Source organism: Ambystoma mexicanum, chromosome 2p (assembly GCF_040938575.1).
Source record: "Ambystoma mexicanum isolate Mex_15411 chromosome 2p, UKY_AmexF1_1, whole genome shotgun sequence".
In the NCBI taxonomy this organism is placed as follows: domain Eukaryota; kingdom Metazoa; phylum Chordata; class Amphibia; order Caudata; family Ambystomatidae; genus Ambystoma; species Ambystoma mexicanum.
Genome location: NC_090923.1, coordinates 180,456,970 through 180,477,271, shown reverse-complemented (window position 1 = coordinate 180,477,271; position 20,302 = coordinate 180,456,970). Strand labels below are relative to the sequence as shown.

Below are 20,302 nucleotides of genomic sequence, written 5' to 3'. Positions count from 1 at the left end.
GGTAGCTGCTGTCTGCAATTGCTGCTTGTATTCTAGGGTTTCTTGCCAGCATATAAAATTATTCCTTCACAATTTTATTTATTTTTTGTTTCTTTTTTCACTCTTTTCATCGTGTGCGCACTAATTCTGCTGTATATATGGTTAGAATGTGGCTGTTCGCCGACCAGCAGATGAGCTTTTTGTATCTGGTCTCTGCGAACGCTACACTCAGTGTGCTCATGTAAATGTTGAGCTAACAGTGTGTGCAGTGGTTCGCATTACTCTCCGAGCGTAAGGCTCGTTGAGAGGTGCTTTACTCCTTTAATACATCGACATACCGAGCCACGTCGTCATGGAGAGGCGCTCTGGCACGCTGACTGACTTACAGCTTGCACGGCAAGTACGCTGTGCTGTGTGCGTCTTTTCGAGGTGACGCGAGCCGGCGTCTCGGCGCAAGCAAAATTGATGCCAGACCCGACTCCCATCTCCCCCTTTGCTCGCACACCTTGCCACACCCGTGCGCTCTCCTGCAGCTATAACCCGCTGACCTATGAAATAAATGCAGCGATATTACTTGCGCAGTCGTGCGCAAACTATCCTGCTGAAATGTAAACTCAGATAGTGGCACAAATGGCACTAGGCTGTATTATATAGGGTCAATGCATGCCCTATTAAAGCGCATAATGGAACTAAGATACAGTCCGATACCGTCAGAGACTGTAGCATCTACATTGACACATTAATCAAGAACAGGAAGTGACCCGGGCATGACATGAAATGAGGGGATCTGAGGGGGTCCTCATTGTTGGATTTTGAAGAGGAAACTACTGAAACAGGGAAGTATTTATGGGAGAGGGAGTTTTCCCAGATAGTTTCCAGTTGATTTAACATGGTTAGAACATTTATTAGGAAATGTTTAAAAGTTTGTTTGAGAATTTCTTCTGAGATTTGAATGCTGCTGGATGGTAGCATTAAAGAAGTTTAAGCATAATGTGTGCCTCCGGTCTTGACATAGAATCATTAGACCAGTAGGCAAATGTTATAAAAAAGTGAATTCTCTTTTCAGGTGACCCCAGGAATGATTATACCAGGAATGAGCTTGTCGCAGCCGTACGTGTATTCATTATATATAGTATACATGTTGCTGAAAAATTCAATGTAGACAAATGGAAATCCTTATGGTTAGGCTAGCCAATCCATGATTAAAATCGTATTTACTGGAAAGTAATTTTCTTGGCAACTTTCCTCGATTGTGTTGTCACTGTTTGGCACGCTGTAGTATCAGATGTGTGGCACTATAAATACCCTTTGCTGAAGAAAGTTACTTACTTGTAACGCCTGGCCTCCAAAATGATTATTTTCTATACATGTGACATTTTCTTGTAATCCAATTGAGGCAAACCTAAGAAAAGCTCTTTTTTCTGTTATTTGTGTTTGCTATGTCTGACTTTATCGTCGCATGTTATTTCTTTTTCCATGCTGGGAAGCCGCTGAACACATTGTTAGACCTCACGGTTTGCCTAGCCCGCAAACCTGTTATATGATAAATCCCCATTTGATCAGGGAACCCATACTCTACTGATGGGGCTTCATTTCTCCCCCCTATTGCATTCTATAATTGCAGTCTAGAGTGGCTACGATTGACTAATGGTTGCCCTGTGATGTGTAGTCTTCTGACCTTACTCAAACTCATTAAGAGTCAGTGGTGTATAGCGACATGGATCCAAACCATCAGCCCCAACTCACAACGTTGTTTCCTTCCATTTAATTTTTTGTACCAAACTGATACCAAGAAAGTGTTCACAGACTTAAAGTGGTGAAGCAGTAATAACTCTGAATGGTATTAAGTTGGTATGCCTCCTAATGACAAAATATCAGTCTATCAAGAAATCTAACTTTAGAAGATCTATTCACATGAAAGCAATTGCTACAGGCATGTGACATCTTCCTACATGTGACCATGATTCCCTTTCTGACTTCCTGTAGAAAACCCATGTCAGCAGCCCTCAGCAAGAGTCGAGCCCAGTACACCCTGGCTGCTCCCTACTGTGGACCTGTGAAGAAGTGAAAAGGGCTACTAACGACTTTAACTTGGAGAATAAAATCAGCACTGGTGAATTTGCGGACGTCTATAAAGGACAGAAAGGAGAGCAAGATTATGCCATCAAAAAAGTAAAGGAGGTAGGTGGTGCAGCATAATTTCCTGTACTACGTAAACAGATGTCGGTACATGACTTCAATGAAACAATACCCACGGAAGCTTTTCTCAGCAACTTGGCTAACAGCCAAACAATGCATTGCCAGTAACATTCATTTGTAAATGCAGATGAGCAAAACTGGTGCAAATCTCAAGCAAATCAAATAGTTGTTCTTCATTTTAGGGAACTTTTATAGTAGTTCCTGTTGTGTTAATGAGACCATAATCCCATATTAAGCTTGGATAAGTTCACCTTTGGAAATCCATGCCAACACATCTGAGCTTGCTAATAGACGCACTATGAGAAATCTCATTTAGACTACCTGCACATTTATTTTTGTATTGGTTCCTCTCAGGATCGAGCACAACCGGCAGAGCAACTATGACACTGGTAAACTACAAACCTCATCTGCCCATGAAATGTAGTACACTGTTTGCTTGGACGGGTGGTCTATTTGCGGTTGAGAGAACCTGTTGCATGTGGTACAGGCTTTCCATGTTGTACACTGTGTAGGAGTAAGCAATCTCCTACTCTTAAAACAACACAGACCCAGCTGTTGTTGTGAAATTGTGTAGGAGGAAATAGATTAGTATTACAGCGAGTAAAATTAGCCAGTGAGGTCATATGGCATAGGCAAAAATGGAAGCCATGTTGTCTTGTGTGATAAAGGAAGGAGGCCAGGCAGCCATCAACTCTTGGCCTAGTGAATCATTTCAAGAAACATCGATTTACTCCTAATACAACTCCTTCTCTGTAGGAAGCTGTTGACAAATGTGCTTTTTTGGCCCCAAACACAGGATTTCTTCCCTTCCAAATTGTTAAGAGCATGCTCTAGTAGATTGTCTATTAGTTCCTTGACCTCTCCCTCTTGAGTTTGGGGCCAGATTTTCTTGAGATACCTTTGGTGGTCTCTGTCGGTCTATCTGAAGATAAAATGAGCGGTCTTTCAAGGTCAGGGTCTTGACCCTGTTAAAGGGGAGCAGGAACCCCCTATTGGCCTGTGGTAGGTTGCCTAGCAGGATAGTTATCAGAGCCAAGGGAGTTGGGGTTCCCCAGTCCCTGATTGATCTCAGTGTGTTGTGGTGTAAAAGTATTGGCTCCATTGTCTTGACCGCAATACCTCCTCTTTTTTTCTTCTATCAACACTGCCCATCCCAATAGTCTACAGGTAGCGGTAGAAAGACTTTAAACCAGAGACTCATGCAAAAACAGACCACCACACAACGCTTGCTACTTCCAATCACCAGCCAGTTAGTCTTCCATCCATTGCTGCGCCAATGGAAAATGTAAAAAGAACTGCAACAAACTTACACAGTGGAGAAGATCTGCATGGTGAGATGAAACCCTTCACTTTCAGCTTGGTGAAGCTGGTAGAGACCAACAAGGGGGCAGCACTTACTGACCATTTTTATAAATTCACATTCTATAAACCCATCTTCTGGTGAAAGGATTGTGTTCGATTGGCCCCAGAAGACAGGATGACTGGGAGAGGACTGACACAGGAACAGCTGGCCTATAAAACCCCAGCCAGACAGAACAAGGATAAAAGGTGTCCTGGTAAGGTGAGAGGCAGAGTTGGTGGACTAAGAGGCCAGGCGGTGGAAAGAAGTGTTGCAGAGATTGTGGCGGTGGCATGAGATCGAGTGCAGGTAAAGTAGTGTGTGTTAGAGAGAGAGTGTGGTATCTATTAGAGTTGTATAGTGTTGTTGAACAATGGTGATTGCAAAAGTGTGTGTGTTTGTACGTAGGAGTGAAGGTGGAGAAGTTAGCATTGTCTATGGTCACAGTTGGCCTCATGAATTGCACAACTCATTCAGGGAAGTTCAGGAATGTAGTGTTAACAATCACCACTGGATTGAAAATGGACTGCAAGAAGGCCAGACTAATTGAAGTCACTGGGCTAACACTCAACTACCCATGGGGTCTCTACACCCTAGCCCAGACGTCCCTGCTTCCCAAATGTAGAGTTGGTACCAGTGTAGGGTAACCCCAACTATCTGATACTAAACTGAACTAACCGTGATGGTCTAAAGGTCATATCCTTCTCTGACTTACTGCAGAAATTATTATAAGTGGCACCCAACTCTGTTGTTCTGGGCCTGGAGGATAGCTCGGGGGAAACGGGTTGTCTTGGAAGCAAGACAATGCAGAGCAACACATGTTCGAATCCCGGTCCTGTTCTAAGAGACTGGTCTCCGGTATAAAGCATGTTATAAAAGAAGATCATGTTCTCAATCTCCATCACTCCCTCCCTTTATCCCCTTCTCTTTCACATTTTCTTTTCTCTACCTATTGTTTTTCTCCCACTCGCCTACTCCTCCCTATCTTTCTCTCTCTCTCTCTCCTCTTTGTCTTTCTCTCTACTACTCCCTTTTCTCATTTGATCTGCTGACTCCCTCCTCTATCTCCTCTACCTCTTTTATCTCGCCTTGTTCCCTATCTCTTGCTCTCCCCTGTCTCTCTGTTTCTGTCTCTCTCTCTCCCCCCACTCTCTCCATCTCCCTTCCCTCTCTCCAGTCTTACCCAGCCATCTTTCTACTCATTCTCTCCCTCTCTCTTCGCTGCACCCTCCTGTGCCTCAGATGTTTCACTCTTCCTTGCCCTCTCTCTCCATCCTATTACTCCTTCCTATTCTCCAACCTCTGCCTCCTAAATCTCTGCCGTTTCCCCTCTCTTACACCCTCACTTCCACTCTCCCTTTCACTCCCTTTCTCTCACTCACCTAGTCTCACCATCTAAAACCACTCTACTTTTCCTCTTTTTTTTTTTTCAAAAGCTTTTATTTTAACAACATACTGTGGGCACAGAACATCATAAGTAATCGGTAAATACCAAACAATTCGGCAACAGCGGATCATGGAGCAAGTTAGAGTGCAATATGAAGTGCAATATGAAGCCAGCCCCGGCCTCCCTCGTACCCTTCATGGACCACATTCAATTTTTCACCCTCTGTTTTACAGTGTTGAGAAGTGTCGCAACATGGGGGGCTTGACCACAATCGCGGGGAAAGTCTCTGCAACATCAATAAAAGGGCTCCAGATAGAGACATACCGGGTATAGCGCCCTTCACACAGTGCAGTAATGTTTTCACCCACCAGTATGTCCCAGATCTTAACTCGCCACATCTGGATCACAGGACCCTCAGTGGATTTCAAGTTTCGGGCTATAGTCATTTTTGCTGCCAGAAGAAGTTGCCCAATTAGTATGGCAAAGGGGCCAGTAAGGGGGAACCTCCCAGAGTCTGTGTCACCTAATATTACCACCCGCTGGTCCAACCAAAGTTCAAATCCTTCAATGCCCTTTATTTTGGAGAGTACTTCCTTCCCAAAGACCCCCACCTTGGGACATGACTACACCAGATGGAAGTAAGAGCCCTGAACATTGCAGCCCCGCCAACAAGTGGCAGAATAGTCTTTAAGGATATGATGTAACCTTTCTGGAGTGAGATGCCACCTGTAACAAAACTTAAAGAAACATTCCCTATCTGTTACGCATCTTGAGAACTTGAGCATCCTTCCCCATATTCTCAGCCACCCCTCGTCCTCAATCGGTCCCCCTAAGTCAGTTTCCCATTTGGACTTATACGGTAGATGCACCACCGGGTACCCTGTATCCAATAGTTTGTAAAGCTTTGAGATTCGACCCAGAGGAAGACCCCCCTGTAGTGTTAACTCAAGGGCAGATAGAGGTCTGTTAGCCACTTTTTTGTGAGTGAGTGGGAAGCCCAATGCCGCAGTTAGAAGCTCCGTTTCCGGTAGGGTAAAGGTGTGCTTACACTCCTCAAACGTCATTGGGCGACTTTGTTTATAAAGCTGGTGTATATGTGAAAAGCCCCCTTCTACCCACCTCCCAAAGCCTGTTCGGTCCTGCCCTTGTTGAAAGCTCGGATTGTTCCACACCGGTGTGAGGGGCCCTATCGCCACTGACACTCCCCATTTACTGCAGGCCCTTCCCATGTAGTAAAGTGAGCACTTTGTCTACTTTCCCTCTTTCTTATTCCCCCGTCTCCTCACTCAATCACCTGTTTGTGATGCCGGAAATGCATCTGAGGGACAGGGCCTCTGAATCCTTGTCCTTTTTCTGTTTTTACCGTGTGTTCTGTCATGTTTTCTGCCCAGGAGTCCATGAGGGACTCCTGGCAGTGCAGCTCTCTTTTGGTTTGGTGAACAGACCCATGGGATACCCTTATGGCACCCATGGGTAGGGGTACAACCCTGTGCCCCTAGTGTATGTTTTTGGGCACCTGTGGGTGGCCCACAGAGCAGGGTATGGGCTGGTGGCAGCTCCATGCTGAATTTGACAGGTGCTCTGGGTGTCCTCCATTTTGGGATACCCAGGCCCTGCCATTGGAATCAGTTGATTCCTGATAGGAAACAAGATGGCCCCTGTGGCCTCTTGCTTTCTATTGCCTGTTATCTTGTTTTTCCCAAAGTCCTGGGAAGCCCTGACTCTGTCCCTTCCCCCTGACTGGCTGTTGGGTGGAAGTTCCATATATGGTGTTGTTGTGAAGGCCCAGCTAGACTGACTGGAGCCTTCCCAGTGACTGTATGTTGTGGGTACCTCCTGTGGGTGGGACCTGGGTGAATGGAGTGTGTGACCAATATACACTCCTTGTTGTGGTTGTCTGGTTTCTGGCATGAGAGACAAAGACTGAGACAGCCCTGCCCGAAACTGGCCTGAATGCAGTGTGTAGTGTTGAATGGCTGGGTACTTGTCCCAATCCACATTCCTTGTTGTGAGTGTCTGAAAGGGAGGAGTGTGGCCTGAATGCACTGTGTGCCTGATTGGCTGACTGACTGCATGAATGCCCTTCTGTGTGATTGGCTGCTGTGTGTGTGCCAGCAGTGTGGATGAGAGACAGAATAGTATATCTGGGGACCTCTCACCACTGGAAATTGTTCAGAAGCATTCAGAAGCTGAGTCTCCACTCAAGAGTAACTGGATTTGCTGATCCTCGACGTCCAGCTGGAAGAAGAAGACTTGCTGTGGCATTTGCTTCGACGGAACTGAAGGTTGTCGAAATCGTCGAGGACTGACCCGAGAGAGGACCTGGTAAGGCGCCCTCTTCCCGTGCTCCGAGGGACCATCGAGCACCGCTGAATCTTCGCCGAAGCGCCCTGGAAGTCAGACCCTCGAAAGGCTGCCGACCCGAGACGGGACCGCCGAGGAGATCGAAGTGAAGCACCCGGACCTCGACGCTGTCGAAGTCCATTGCCGTCGACCAGGGTTCGCAGGTCTGTGTAACCGCTGGAGGCCCGTCGAAGTTGTGTTGCCCAGCCGTGGGAACCACTTGACGCCGTGCCGCCGACGACCGGAGCCGTCCGCTCCTTGCCTAAGAACATTTGACTCGAAGGACTCCCTCGTCCGCACCGTCGACCGCTTTTGCCCTGCCGGAGAAAGTCGAGGACGACCAACGCGCCGAGAAGAATCCGCCGGTGGGTTTCCCGCCACCTCACGATCCCAAAGACTCGAGCGACTCGACGCCCTTGCTGGGCTCCCGTCTCTACAATCTTTGCGGTCCAGAACTATTGTCATCGAGGTGCCCCGCACACCTCCGCCTTGCAGGACGCCGACGCCCCGACGCCGACGAGCACCGCTCGGACGAAGCTGCCGCCTCTTCGACATCGTTCTACCTCGTTTGTCGACGGACGTTCGACGCCCCGTGCCTCCCGCTTGAAAGGGAAGGCATTCAAGAAGGGCCGTCGATTCCCCGTCGCCGAACCCCGAGGTCTTCGACGTTTCTCGACGCCTCTCGACGATCCGTGACTCCTGCTTAAAAGGGGGTCATTCAAGAAGGATCTGTCGACGCCTCTTCGAAGAACTCGACTCCACCAGGTACATTGGGGGGGTAAAAACATTGTAGGAGAGAATAAGACTGTTGAACAATATATGGACTGGGCTTGTGTCATATCCCTTTATTTTACAGGTTGCCCAGGTGGGGGGATCTCCACACAGAACTGTGTCCAGTAGCTAGGGCCAGTATTCTGCCTATTGTTTCAACCATCTTTTATCTCTCCTCTCTCTATTGCTGGTTTCCTTCTTATTGATCTGTGTGCCATTTTTACAGTATTGTGAATGCACTTTAATGAGGTCTAATATTAGTGGTACCACTTTAGAATTGTAGATATTTATCATTATTGGTTTTCCTGAGCACAAAGTGCGTTGTTGTGATAAGTGTACATAACCCTTGAATATTAATTATATAAAGACTGTGTTTTCAGTAATACAGTGTGTGGACATTCCTTTGTGGGGGGCTTGGGGATACACTGTACTTAAGAACCAGCCTGCATCACCTCCTGAGAAGCTAGGCCTTGATTGCTCGTCCATCGCTACCGTAATCGAGAATCTTGGCTGGGGTCTTCTGTGCCTCTCCTCTACCATATAGAGAGCGGAAGTACAGACCCCCCCACCGGTCTTGACACTGTTTCAACATACACTCTCACAACAACCTCTCCACTCCTTCACACTTGGTGCCATTCTCTCTTAAACACAATACCCCACCTGCACCCTATTCCACAATCTCAAACATGTCTTCAGCACTCTACTCCACATTCCATCCTCCACCTGGTGTCTGTATTCACCCCTCTCCTCCTTATCTCACCTGATCACCATTCATCCACTTTTGGCCATTCAGTACCTTTATTCCGGATCTTACTGTTTTGCTGTTTGCTCCCTTTTCCCATCTGACATCTTGGGCCAATCTTGTTCTATTTCCCCTGGGGCCGTGTTACAGTGTCCCAAATCTTTGAAAATCTCTTCTTAGCCCCGCCCACTTTTCTCGCAGTGGTGTTGTAATGCCAGGTTCTGGCTTTCCTGGCCCCTCGCATCACATCCTTCTGCCAATGGAAAGGCAGTGTTCTGCCCAGTACCCTGGAGGTTATGAGTGAGACTCTGGTACAGCGTCTGCATTCTCACTCATGGAGCTGTCTGTTGGTGAGGAACTGCATTCTGGAGCCAGTAGTCCTGCAATAGGCAAGAAAAGACTTGCCAGACATGAGGCTGCAGGACATGGTGTAAAAGATGGCAGTACCAAGTGCACAGTTATTCCTGACATGAAGAGGGAGTCCATGGGCCGTGGCCCTCTCAACACCCTCATCCCACCACTGGGGTAAACTCTGCTCTGGCGTATGCCCTGGTTGGTCAACTACCCCGGTCAGAAGGGGCTCCCTGTCGGTTCTGATAGGGCCAAGACCCTAATCCTTTCACAGAATGAAGGTGGAAGTGAGATGAGTGAGACTGGAGAGGAGGTAGGAATAGTATAAGTAGGTGGAGTGTACGCAAATGGAGGTGGTGACGAGGGAGTGAGGAGAGAGAGAGAGAGAGAGAGAGAGAGAGAGTGAAAGAGAGCAGTAAGATCAAAGGTTGTAGGAGAGGAGAAACTGCAAAAGAGGTAGTAGAGAAGGCTGGAGAAGAGAAGGAAAGGCAGGGAAACGGGGAGAGAGACAACAACAACAACAAAAACAATCAACATCAAGGATCCCTTTGGAAAATCCTCTAGCGAGATAGAAGAAAGGATGCTTAGCCTCTTCGAGAAAGCGGCCTCGACCCCCTCGAAGACAGCTGAGGGTGATACCCTGGGTGAAAGACCCGAAAAATCGAAACGCCATGAGTCATTGCACCCGGCGAAAGAAACTACTCGAGAGCGTCACAAACCCTCGAGCAAAGGCACTGCGCCATCGACGCCATCGTCGAAAGGCCCTTCGACGCATAAATCTGCGTCATCGACGCCATTATCGAAGGGCTCATCGACACATAGGTCGATCGAATCGACACCGTCTTCGACACCGGCGTCGAAGCCGAAAAAGAACAAACCCACGGCCGTCACTACCTCACAGCCAGTGGTCATACCCAGGGCCTCTAACACGACTTCGAGAATGTCATCGACAACCTCGAGTAGGATTCCGATCCTCTCGAGCTCTTCGAAGCCTCTTCCGATCTTCTCGACGCCTTTTTCTGTGTTTTCGAAGCCTTTACCGTCCACGTCGACGAAGTCGACGTTTTCTCAACCAATTATGACCAATTTAGCCCCTTCTGCTCTGGAAATGGAATTTAAGCCATTTCCAAGGTCTGATCATTTCAGACCTTTGTCTTCAATTTATGAAGGTGGTGAGGATTCGGATCAAGAAAGACCCTTTGGGTTGCAGAGATCTGCAACACCTGACCCAGAGGAATTTACCTCTGAGGAAAATAGGTTAAAGGATCTTTGAGAATCCTTACATGAGGCTTGTGGGTTAGGTACTTCCCCAGAAATAGAATTTTCCAAACCAGACCCAGGGGAACATGCCGAGACCCCTTACAGAATTTTAATGGCAAGGATTATAGAATTCATGGGTTGGTCTACACCTTCACCTGCATTCCAACAGGATGACCTTACAGACATTCTAGTTAAAGGCCCACAGGAGGATCCTGTGGTTCCATTTCACGCTGCATTACAAAGAAAAATATTGGCTAACTGGGAAACTCCTGAGGTTATCCCGGCGGTTAACAAGAAGTTATCAGCCAAATATTGGGTATCTGCTAGTGACCCTGAATTTTTGTCTAAACATCCAACTCCAGAGAGTCTGGTTGTTCAAGCAGCAACTGCATCAGGCAGTAGATTGGCATACCCTACTGTTCCACAGGACAGGGATGACAAAAGATACGACTCTATGGCTAAGAAAGTCTTTTCTGCATGTAGCATGGCGTTGAAATCTATTAACGCTACTTGTACGCTCGCAAGGTTCAGCCATACACTTTGGGAGTGTGCTTCATCAGCGGCTGACTGCCTCCCAGAGGGAGAAGAAAGGGAAGCGTTTCTAAACATCATTAAGGATGGTAAAGACGCAATGTGCGAAACCCTTCAAACTGGCATTGATTCTGCTGACAGTATCAGCAGGGCCATGGCGGCAAGTACTACAACCCGCAGATTTGCGTGATTGTGAAAGTCTGGGTTTGCTTCAGATGTACAAGCCAGACTTTAAAATATGCCCTTTGACGGCTCTTCTTTGTTTGGTAAGAAGGCGGATGACAGTTTAGAAAAGTTACAGACATCCAAAGCAGCAGAAAAATCCCTGGGAGCTGCAATCCGTCAAACGCCATATCGCCCCTCAGGAACCTCTTGGAGAGGTAAGTCCTTTCACTTTTATTCCGCATTCGGAAAAGGCAGAGGACAGTCGGTTCAAAGAGGTCAAAAAAGATTCACCCGAGGTGGACGGGGTAAAAATACAAAAGGCGCAGCAGCAGCAGGTGCCTCTTTACCCTCGGCATCTGCATCAGCCGCCTCTAAATCACTCTGAGGACTCTTCTCACAAGACACCAGTAGGGAGCAGGCTAACTCAACATCTGACGGAATGGCAGGCTATTATGTCAGATGCTTGGGCATTGGAGACAGTTGCCCAAGGTTACTGCCTGTCTTTCCTACGCATTCCTCAGTCATCCACCAGGGAACAGCTCTCGGAAAGTTCCAGATCCGCTCCTCTTGCAGGAAATTGTAGACCTGCTGGAGAAAGGTGCCATAGAACCGGTACCTGTAGCGATCTTCTCGACGCCTTTTTCTGTGTTTTCGAAGCCTTTACCGTCCACGTCGACGATGTCGACGTTTTCTCAACCAATTATGACCAATTTAGCCCCTTCTGCTCTGGAAATGGAATTTAAGCCATTTCCAAGGTCTGATCATTTCAGACCTTTGTCTTCAATTTATGAAGGTGGTGAGGATTCGGATCAAGAAAGACCCTTTGGGTTGCAGAGATCTGCAACACCTGACCCAGAGGAATTTACCTCTGAGGAAAATAGGTTAAAGGATCTTCGAGAATCCTTACATGAGGCTTGTGGGTTAGGTACTTCCCCAGAAGCCGCCTCTAAATCACTCTGAGGACTCTTCTCACAAGACACCAGTAGGGGGCAGGCTAACTCAACATCTGACGGAATGGCAGGCTATTATGTCAGATGCTTGGGCATTGGAGACAGTTGCCCAAGGTTACTGCCTGTCTTTCCTACGCATTCCTCAGTCATCCACCAGGGAACAGCTCTCGGAAAGTTCCAGATCCGCTCCTCTTGCAGGAAATTGTAGACCTGCTGGAGAAAGGTGCCATAGAACCGGTACCTGTAGCGGAGAGGAACAAGGGCTGGTACTCCCCCTACTTCCTAATACCGAAGAAGGACGGAGGACTGAGACCTATCTTGGACTTACGGGAATTGAACAAGTTCCTCAGAAAGGACAAGTTCAAGATGGTAACTCTCTCAGATCCTTCAGGCCCTCCAGCTCCAGGACTGGCTGGTATCTCTGGACCTTCAGGATGCTTATTTCCATGTGCCAATCCATCTCAAACACAGGAAATACCTGAGGTTTGCAATTGGCGGCTCTCATTATCAATTTCGAGTTCTGCCATTTGGGCTGACCTCCGCCCCGAGGGTCTTCATCAAGCTAATGTCGGTAGTGGCTGCAAGTCTAAGGAGGGAAGGGATTCACGTCTACCCCTACCTGGACGATTGGCTGATCAGAGCTGTATCTCCGGAACAAGCTCAGATCCAGCTAGATTATGTCTGCCACTTCCTTAACAAACTGGGCTTCTCCCTCAATTTAAAGAAGTCACAGATGATACCATCACAGAGATTCCAGTTCATTGGAGCCGTCCTGGACACTTCCCTGGGAAAAGCCTTGCCACCAGAGGTGAGGGCTCAAGATATTCTGCAGATGGTCACCAAGTTTCAAAATGCCCAACGTCTCCCAGCCTTCGACTTTCTGAGGTCGCTAGGCCTCATGGCATCCTGCATCTTCCTTGTGCCAGAGGCTCGCCTGAGAATGAGATCTCTTCAGTGGGCGCTAAGAACCCAGTGGTCCCAATTCTCAGGGAGAATGACAGATCTCCTTCAGGTTCCGGACAAGGTGGCTCGAGACCTTCAGTGGTGGGCCTGTCAGGAGAACATTTTGAAAGGAGAACTGTTTTGGCAACCATGGCCGGAGATAACAGTAGTCACAGATGCCTCACTCACGGGGTGGGGAGCCCATACCAACGACTTGACCATCAGCGGTCGTTGGTCTCCATCCAAGTCCAGACTACATATCAACCTGTTAGGGCTGAGAGCAATCAGACTAGCGCTGAAGGCATTTCTGCCATCTGTACAGGGGAAAAATGTCCTGATAATGACAGACGACACAGTGGCCATGCACTACATCAACAAAAGAGGAGGCATAGGATCACTTCCTCTGTGCAGAAAGGTGTTGCAGCTCCAAGAAGGAATCTCTCTATCGGCAGTTCACTTAGCTGGAGAGAAAAACTTGACGGCGGACGCTCTGAGCAGGCAGAGTATACCGAGTGGGAACTAGCTCAGGAAGTCCTACAACAGATCTTCACCCGTTGGGGAACCCCTCAAGTGGATCTGTTCGCCACCAGCATTAACAGGAAGTGCGATCAGTTTGTTCAAGGGAATTTCCCCAGAGAAGAGCTCTAGTGGGCGCGTTCGTAGTGGACTGGGAGTTTCCACTTCTGTACGCGTTTCCTCCAGTCCCTGTCATTCCTCAAATGATCAGGAGGTTGAGAATGTTCCGGAAAGCCATGATCCTAATTGCCCTGGACTGGGCCAGGAGGACGTGGTACCCGGACCTTCTGGACATGTCTATCTGCCCTCCAATTCGTCTTCCACTCAAGGAGAATCTTCTCTCACAGAAGGGAGGTCAGGTTCTCCATCCAGACATCAGAACCCTCAACTTTCACGCTTGGTATCTGAAAGGTTGAGATACAAGGATTGGGACCTCCCAGATGATGTCATGGAGGTGTTGCTTTCGGCAAGAAGGCCAGCAACAAAGACTTTATACCGCTGCCGTTGGAACAAATTTTACAGCTGGTGTCGAGAAAAGAATATCGACCCCTTTTCATGTGGTACACCAACAGTGTTATCTTTTCTACTCTATTTGGCAAATTCGGGCCTTCAGGTTGGCACTATCAAGGGCTATCTCACAGCGCTATCGATCTTCAAGCGCACTGCAGAGGAACCATTGTATTTCAAGTTACCCTTAGTAATACAATTCCTGAAGGGATTAACTAATGTCTATCCTCCAAGACCATTCCAAGTTCCCTTATGGGACTTAAATTTAGTCTTACATTTCCTGATGGGTAATCCTTTTGAACCACTTCACTCTTGTTCGCTAAGGTTTCTCACCCTTAAAACTGTCGTATTAGTGGCATTGACATCTGCTAGGAGGGTGAGTGAATTACAAGCTCTATCTTGCAAACCCCCTCATACAATTTTTCATAAAGACAAAGTTGTCCTACAAGTGAAGCCTAATTTCCTCCCAAAGGTGGTTTCTGAATTCCACATCACTCAGAAGATTACCTTACCTTAATTCTATCCCCCACCCCATCCGGGGAAAGAGAAAGAAAGGCTACATAGGCAGGACCCAAGGCGGGCTTTGAGCTTTTACATCAGCAGACTTGCTAGGATTAGGCAAGCAGACCAACTGTTTGTAGGTTACTCAGGGCACAGATTGGGATTACCGATAACAAAACAGACCTTTTCCAGATGGATTATTTTAGCCATTCTGGAATGTTACAAACTGGCAGGGAAAGAGCCTCCTCAAAATCTTAGGGCTCATTCAACCAGGGGTATCGCAGCCTCTTCGGCCCTCCAAAGAGGGGTACCAATTCGAGACATATGTGCGGCTGCCACATGGTCGTCTGCACATACCTTCAGAAGATTTTACAACCTGGATTCCTCCAAAGCTGTGTTGTACTCTGTTCATTCTTGAAGGGAAACATGGCAATTTTACTCCCACCTCCAGTTACACACCACTGCTATGGGAGTCTATCAAGATAAGGAATATGTCGGAGGACACAATCCCTTCGAAGAACAAGTTACTTCTTACCTTGTAACGTTCCTTCGATGGGATGTTCCTCCGATGTGTTCCTTATCGCCCCTCCCATCCATCCCCTCAGTAAAACTTCCCTTGTGGTTACAGCTTACGCTCCTTCAGGGTCAATAAACAATTCATGTAAAGCAACTGTTAACGTCAAAACGGAACTGAGCAACGGACGCTGCGCGAGTCTATTTATACACATGATGATGTCGGTGCCGATACAGAGGCTGTCGAGGAACATTGGCTCGAGGGATGTCGACGCGCAGCGCCCTCTACTGAAAAAAAAATTCCGAGGCCAGCAAGCTGGAGATGATCTATCAAGATAAGGAATACGTCGGAGGAACATCCCATCGAAAGAACGTTACCAGGTAAGAAGTAACTTGTTCTTCTCTGTGTGTGACTTCTCTGTTTCTACTTCTGAGGTGCAGCCTGGACTTCTGGCAGTGCAGCTCTTCATGTTTTCATTTTGCTGAGCAACACCTATAGGATACCCTTATGGCACCCATGGGTGGAGGTACACCCTTGTGCCTGTACCCCTTTTGTGTGTTTTTGGGCACTTGTGTGTTGCCTGCAGAGCAGGGTATGGGCTGGTGGCAGCTACATACTGACTTGGTAGTGGCTCTGAGTGTCCTCCTTGTTTGGGGACACCCAGGCCCTGCCATAGGAATCAGCAAATTCCTGATAGAAGGCAAGATAGCAATTGTGTCCTCTTGGTTTCTATTGCCTTTTACCTTGTTTGCCAAAGTCCTGGAACGCCCTGCCTCTGTCCCATTACCCCTGACTAGCTGTTGGGTGAAAATATTTATTTTGATTTATTTGATTAATATACTTGTAGCCACATGACTTTGTATATACATTATAAAACAAGGACAAACAACATTCATACAATAAAAAACATATCAGTTCACTAGTTAAAATTTCAGCGCAGCCAATTGAAAGATTAAAAGTACACTCCATGTGATAGTGAGTTTAAAATGTCCATACACTTCCAATAAAATGTCACTATAAATATATAAAATTCATATAATCACTTTCATAAAATGTTCCCAGATCATGGATACATTGTTAGTCATATTGGTTATCATAGGATTTCAAGAAACATGCCTTTAACAGAGTTAAACTCACACACTCCACTAACAGGTGGGCAAGAGTTTCGAGTTGAGGTGCCCCACATAAGCGGTACATTCTATCTCAGCGTTTGATACCCAGTTTTGCTCCTTTAATCACCAGAGCATCACAAATATTGAATTTCAATAGTATATACTTTTGAAATATCGGAGGACAAGGGTATGCTATGATAAATAGCAGAATAGAATTGCGTTCCATTCTATAACGAAGGTAACAACCGCTATTACTTTGTGTTGATGGGAGCACCATGTTTTGCTCTTCACTATGATCTTTGATTTTCTGTCTCAGCGAACTTTTAAATTCATTGCTTGTCCTTGACATGCAGTTAAAATCATAACCTTATGTAGGGACAGGATTTTACCCAGAGTGCCCGTCTTACTGCAATTGTCGATCCTTTGAAAAGCACAGATATAATAAACGGCAATTGTCGCATTGTCTAGGTACTTCCATTTTTCATAACACATGACCGTTTTATAATAAAATCCGCTGCTATGCCATTTAACTCAAATTCAAGTAATACCAATTCAACAGCCACATTGTGTGGTAGCCTAAAAAGTTTGCGCACAATCATAGCTTAAAATTTGTTCAGCTCTAGGAGATAGCTATGGCCCCACACCTCAATGCCATATTGAAGCAATGGCAATATTTTTGCCGTATATAACAGCATGATTGTTTGCGCTGAATATCCTACATTTTTATATTTGGCTCTGCGGCTGCCTCTTGTCAGACTGACTGGAGCGTTCTCAGGGGCTGTGTGTCGTGGGCACACCCTAGGGGTGAGACCTGAGTCAGAAGTGAACTTACATTCTGTATTATGGGTGTCTGGGTGTGTTGTGTGCGACACAATGCCTGAGACCGCCCTGACTGAAACTGACATGAATGCAGTGTAGTGTGCTGAAAGGCTGTCTGCTTATCCCAATCACTATTCTTTGCTATGGGTGTCTGAGTGGAGTGAATGGCTGAATGTCTGTGAGCCTGATTGGCTGTCTGTGTATTGGTTGACTGAGCCTGAACAAATATTTTTGATGGGGGACCTCTCACTCACTGATTTGTTCAAAAGCTGAAGTCGAGGTGAAGCAAGAAGAAGCTGTTCCTTGAAGCCCAGCTGGAGGAGAAGTCTGCTGCTGCAATTTCTTCATGTAATCCAAAAGCTGCCATGCTCTTCCAAAGACCGATCCAGAGAGGACCTGCAAACAAGACCTCTCCCGAGCTACGAGAGACCATCGTGCAACCTGCTACTCTTCATCCAAAGTGCCCTGGAAGGCCAGTACTGGGTGACTGCCGTCCGTGACGGGGACTTTGTGAATCCTGAAAAGGAGTGCCCAAACATCTCGAGTCAAAGTCCATTGGCGTCACCCATGATACAGAGGTACGTTTTGTGACCGCTGGAAGCCTTTGCTGTCTACCGCTCAGAAGAGGGGGTACCTTGAGATAGTGCTGCTGGACACCGGGAGCTGCGAATTTCCAGCTGCCTAAGAACATTTCAAAGGACATCACTGACCATTCTTTCCTGCCGGAGAGTCCAGAGTCGCTGAGTGCAGAAGAAGGTCCGCTGGTGAGTTTCCCACACCAGAAGCTAACAAATACGTCACAAGGGTCCAGACTTGGTGAGGGTCCTAGGACCCTCATCTGCCAAGCCTTTGAGGAGCCCACAGCAAGTTTGATCGTCCCAGGACTTCTACAGTCGGAGAAATCGTCGACCAAAGGAGAACACTAAAAAGAGCCAAACTGCTGCACTTCAGAAAGACTTTGATTGCATGTTTCTTCTTGGACTCTAGCATCCCAGTGGCTCTTTCTTCCAAGGAGGGTCCATCCTCGGAGGGCATTGTCGAGTGAAACCGAGAAACCATTCTTTGAATAAGCCTTTTCAAAGTACAAAGTGTTATTATTTAAATGTGTATATATGTAACTGAATTTTATTTCTATATAAAGAAGCTTTGTTATCACCTAACATAGTGTGTGGACATTCCTTTATGGGGCTTGGGGATTCACTGTACTTAAGAACCAGCCTGCATCACCTCCTGAAACCTCAAGCCTTGATTGTTCGTCCATTGCTACCTATTGGGAGCCTTGGCTGGGGTTTTCTGTGCCTTTACCCTACCATATAGAGGGCAGAAGTACAGATACTCCCCCTTCAGTCTTTACACGGGTTACACAATATTTTGGCTTTCAGTGGTCTGTTACATGGCCTCTGTCCGTTCCCCAGCTACAGCTTCCCAATCCGAGGTTGCAAAGTTCCTTGGGGGTGGTTATGCTTGCGGATTCATCTTCCCAATTACAAGGGGGATGTGGGTGAGGGGAGGGGAGCGCAAGTTGCGGTTTAACAAAGCACTTGGTAATTCTTACATGTGCACGATTGACGATGAGTGCTACTCTACAGGAGCCTGTTGGCATACGAAGGTTAGGAGGGTGGCACGACGAACGATTAGCCTCAGTACAGTGGCAAGAATGGGTGAGGTCACTTGTATGAGTTGGAACGTGATGGGGCCGGGGAACCCTATCAAAAGGCATAAGTTACTCCTTTTTTTAATTTTTTTTTTAACTTTATTTTGTGCAGAAACACAGAAGCTCTCCTTCTATAATATTGTAGTGTTTGGGTTGGGTTGCTGCCCAGATTTTCAGAGAAGTCTGGATAAGTGACAAAGGAACCATTAGGGAAGAGATTGTGTAATGTAAGTGTTCCGTCGGGATCCCACGCTTTCTGAATATCCTAGTCATATGTCGGGTGAGGCCCGGAAAATTCCACAATGGAAGCGCACCGCAGTAGGGGGTAGCAACTCCAAGCCTTTTAAACAATCTAGCCCATGCATTCACCGTTGTGCGGTCAGGACCGAATGTGCCGGTGTCCACCGGTTTGTTGGCAATAACAACACTTCGAATGGATTGTGTCCTCCCACGTATTCCTCATCTTATGATAAATCGTTATCTCCAGCTTGGCGCTTCGGCAAAAAAAAATTCTCGGCAGAGGGCGCTGTGCTCGAGGTTGTGGCGTCGATTGTCCCTCGACGGACTCCGTACTCTGTCGACGTCACCGATGGTATAAATAGCTTGAGCCGCGCCCATTGCTTCAGTTCCGTTTTTCCGATCGCTTCGCTATCGAGAGCGGCGCGCTTAAGATTTTCTGTGAAGAAAATATCGTCTTCTTCGACTTCTTCGACACCCAAGACTGGGTTCAAGAAGTGTGTAGATTATGGATCGAAAATGTTGATCACTGATCCCCACCGAGTTTGTCTCTGGTGTCTCGGTTCCAGTCACCGGACCGACGACTGTGGTTCCTGCCAATCCATGGCCGCGAAAGCTCTTCGTGAGAGGAGAGGTAAACTGTCGGTGGGGAGGGAAGCCTCTAAGAAGGCTATGTCCAAAAACATAAGAAAGCGACTGATTCGAAGGAATCGGATCGGCATAGGCATACAAAGAGATCTCGATCTAGGAGTAGATCGAGACACTCTTCTTCCTCGTCCAAAAAAATGAAGAGGAGACATAGATCTCACTCATCATCATCTTCCGAGTCGACCGAAGAAATTCAATGTCCGACAAAATAACCTCGACGCCTGTATCGAAGTCCTCTTCGAAGTCATTGAGGATTCCTTCGAGAACTTCGAAGGATTTTTCTATTCCTTCGACGCGTATAGTAGAGGAAGAAAGAAGATTTACTCCGTCCATGTCCTCAATTTATGAGGAATCTGGCTCGGAGGAAGAGGAAGTTACTCCCTTTGGAGTTTCATATGGCACGAAACAAGTTCCTGAGGAACTCATTGATCAGGAGTCCAAAATGAGAGACCTGAGTGACACTCTACATTCTGCCCGTGGAATTGACACCTCCCCAGAATTAGTTTGCCAGACCTGATCTTGCAGAGCATGCAGACTCAGGGTACAGGAGTCCTATGATCAGAGTAATTGAGTATATGGGTTGGGGTAACACTTCACTCGTTTTTGAACAAGATGACATGACGGATATAATTGTTAGAGGTCCTCAAAAAGATCCAGTTCTCCCCTTTCACAGGGCTCTTCAGAGGAGGGTGGAGAAAAACTGGGAAAAGCCTGAGAGCATTGCTGCTGCAGATAGTAATTTCCCCAAGAAATACAGACCAGCTGGTACGGATCCTGAATACTTAAACAGGTATCCGACTCCAGAAAGTCTAGTTATTCAGGCAGCATCCACATC

General features: G+C 47.0%; 1 protein-coding gene across 1 annotated transcript in view; it reads left to right on the top strand.

Moving 5' to 3' along the window:
• The window catches only part of IRAK2 (interleukin 1 receptor associated kinase 2), a 1,381,573-nt gene that overhangs the window by 887,495 nt on the left and 473,776 nt on the right, over positions 1-20,302 (top strand). The window contains exon 5 of the mRNA XM_069643462.1: positions 1,966-2,160. Within this exon, the coding sequence (XP_069499563.1) occupies positions 1,966-2,160 (195 nt within the window). The remainder of the gene's footprint in view (positions 1-1,965; positions 2,161-20,302) is intronic.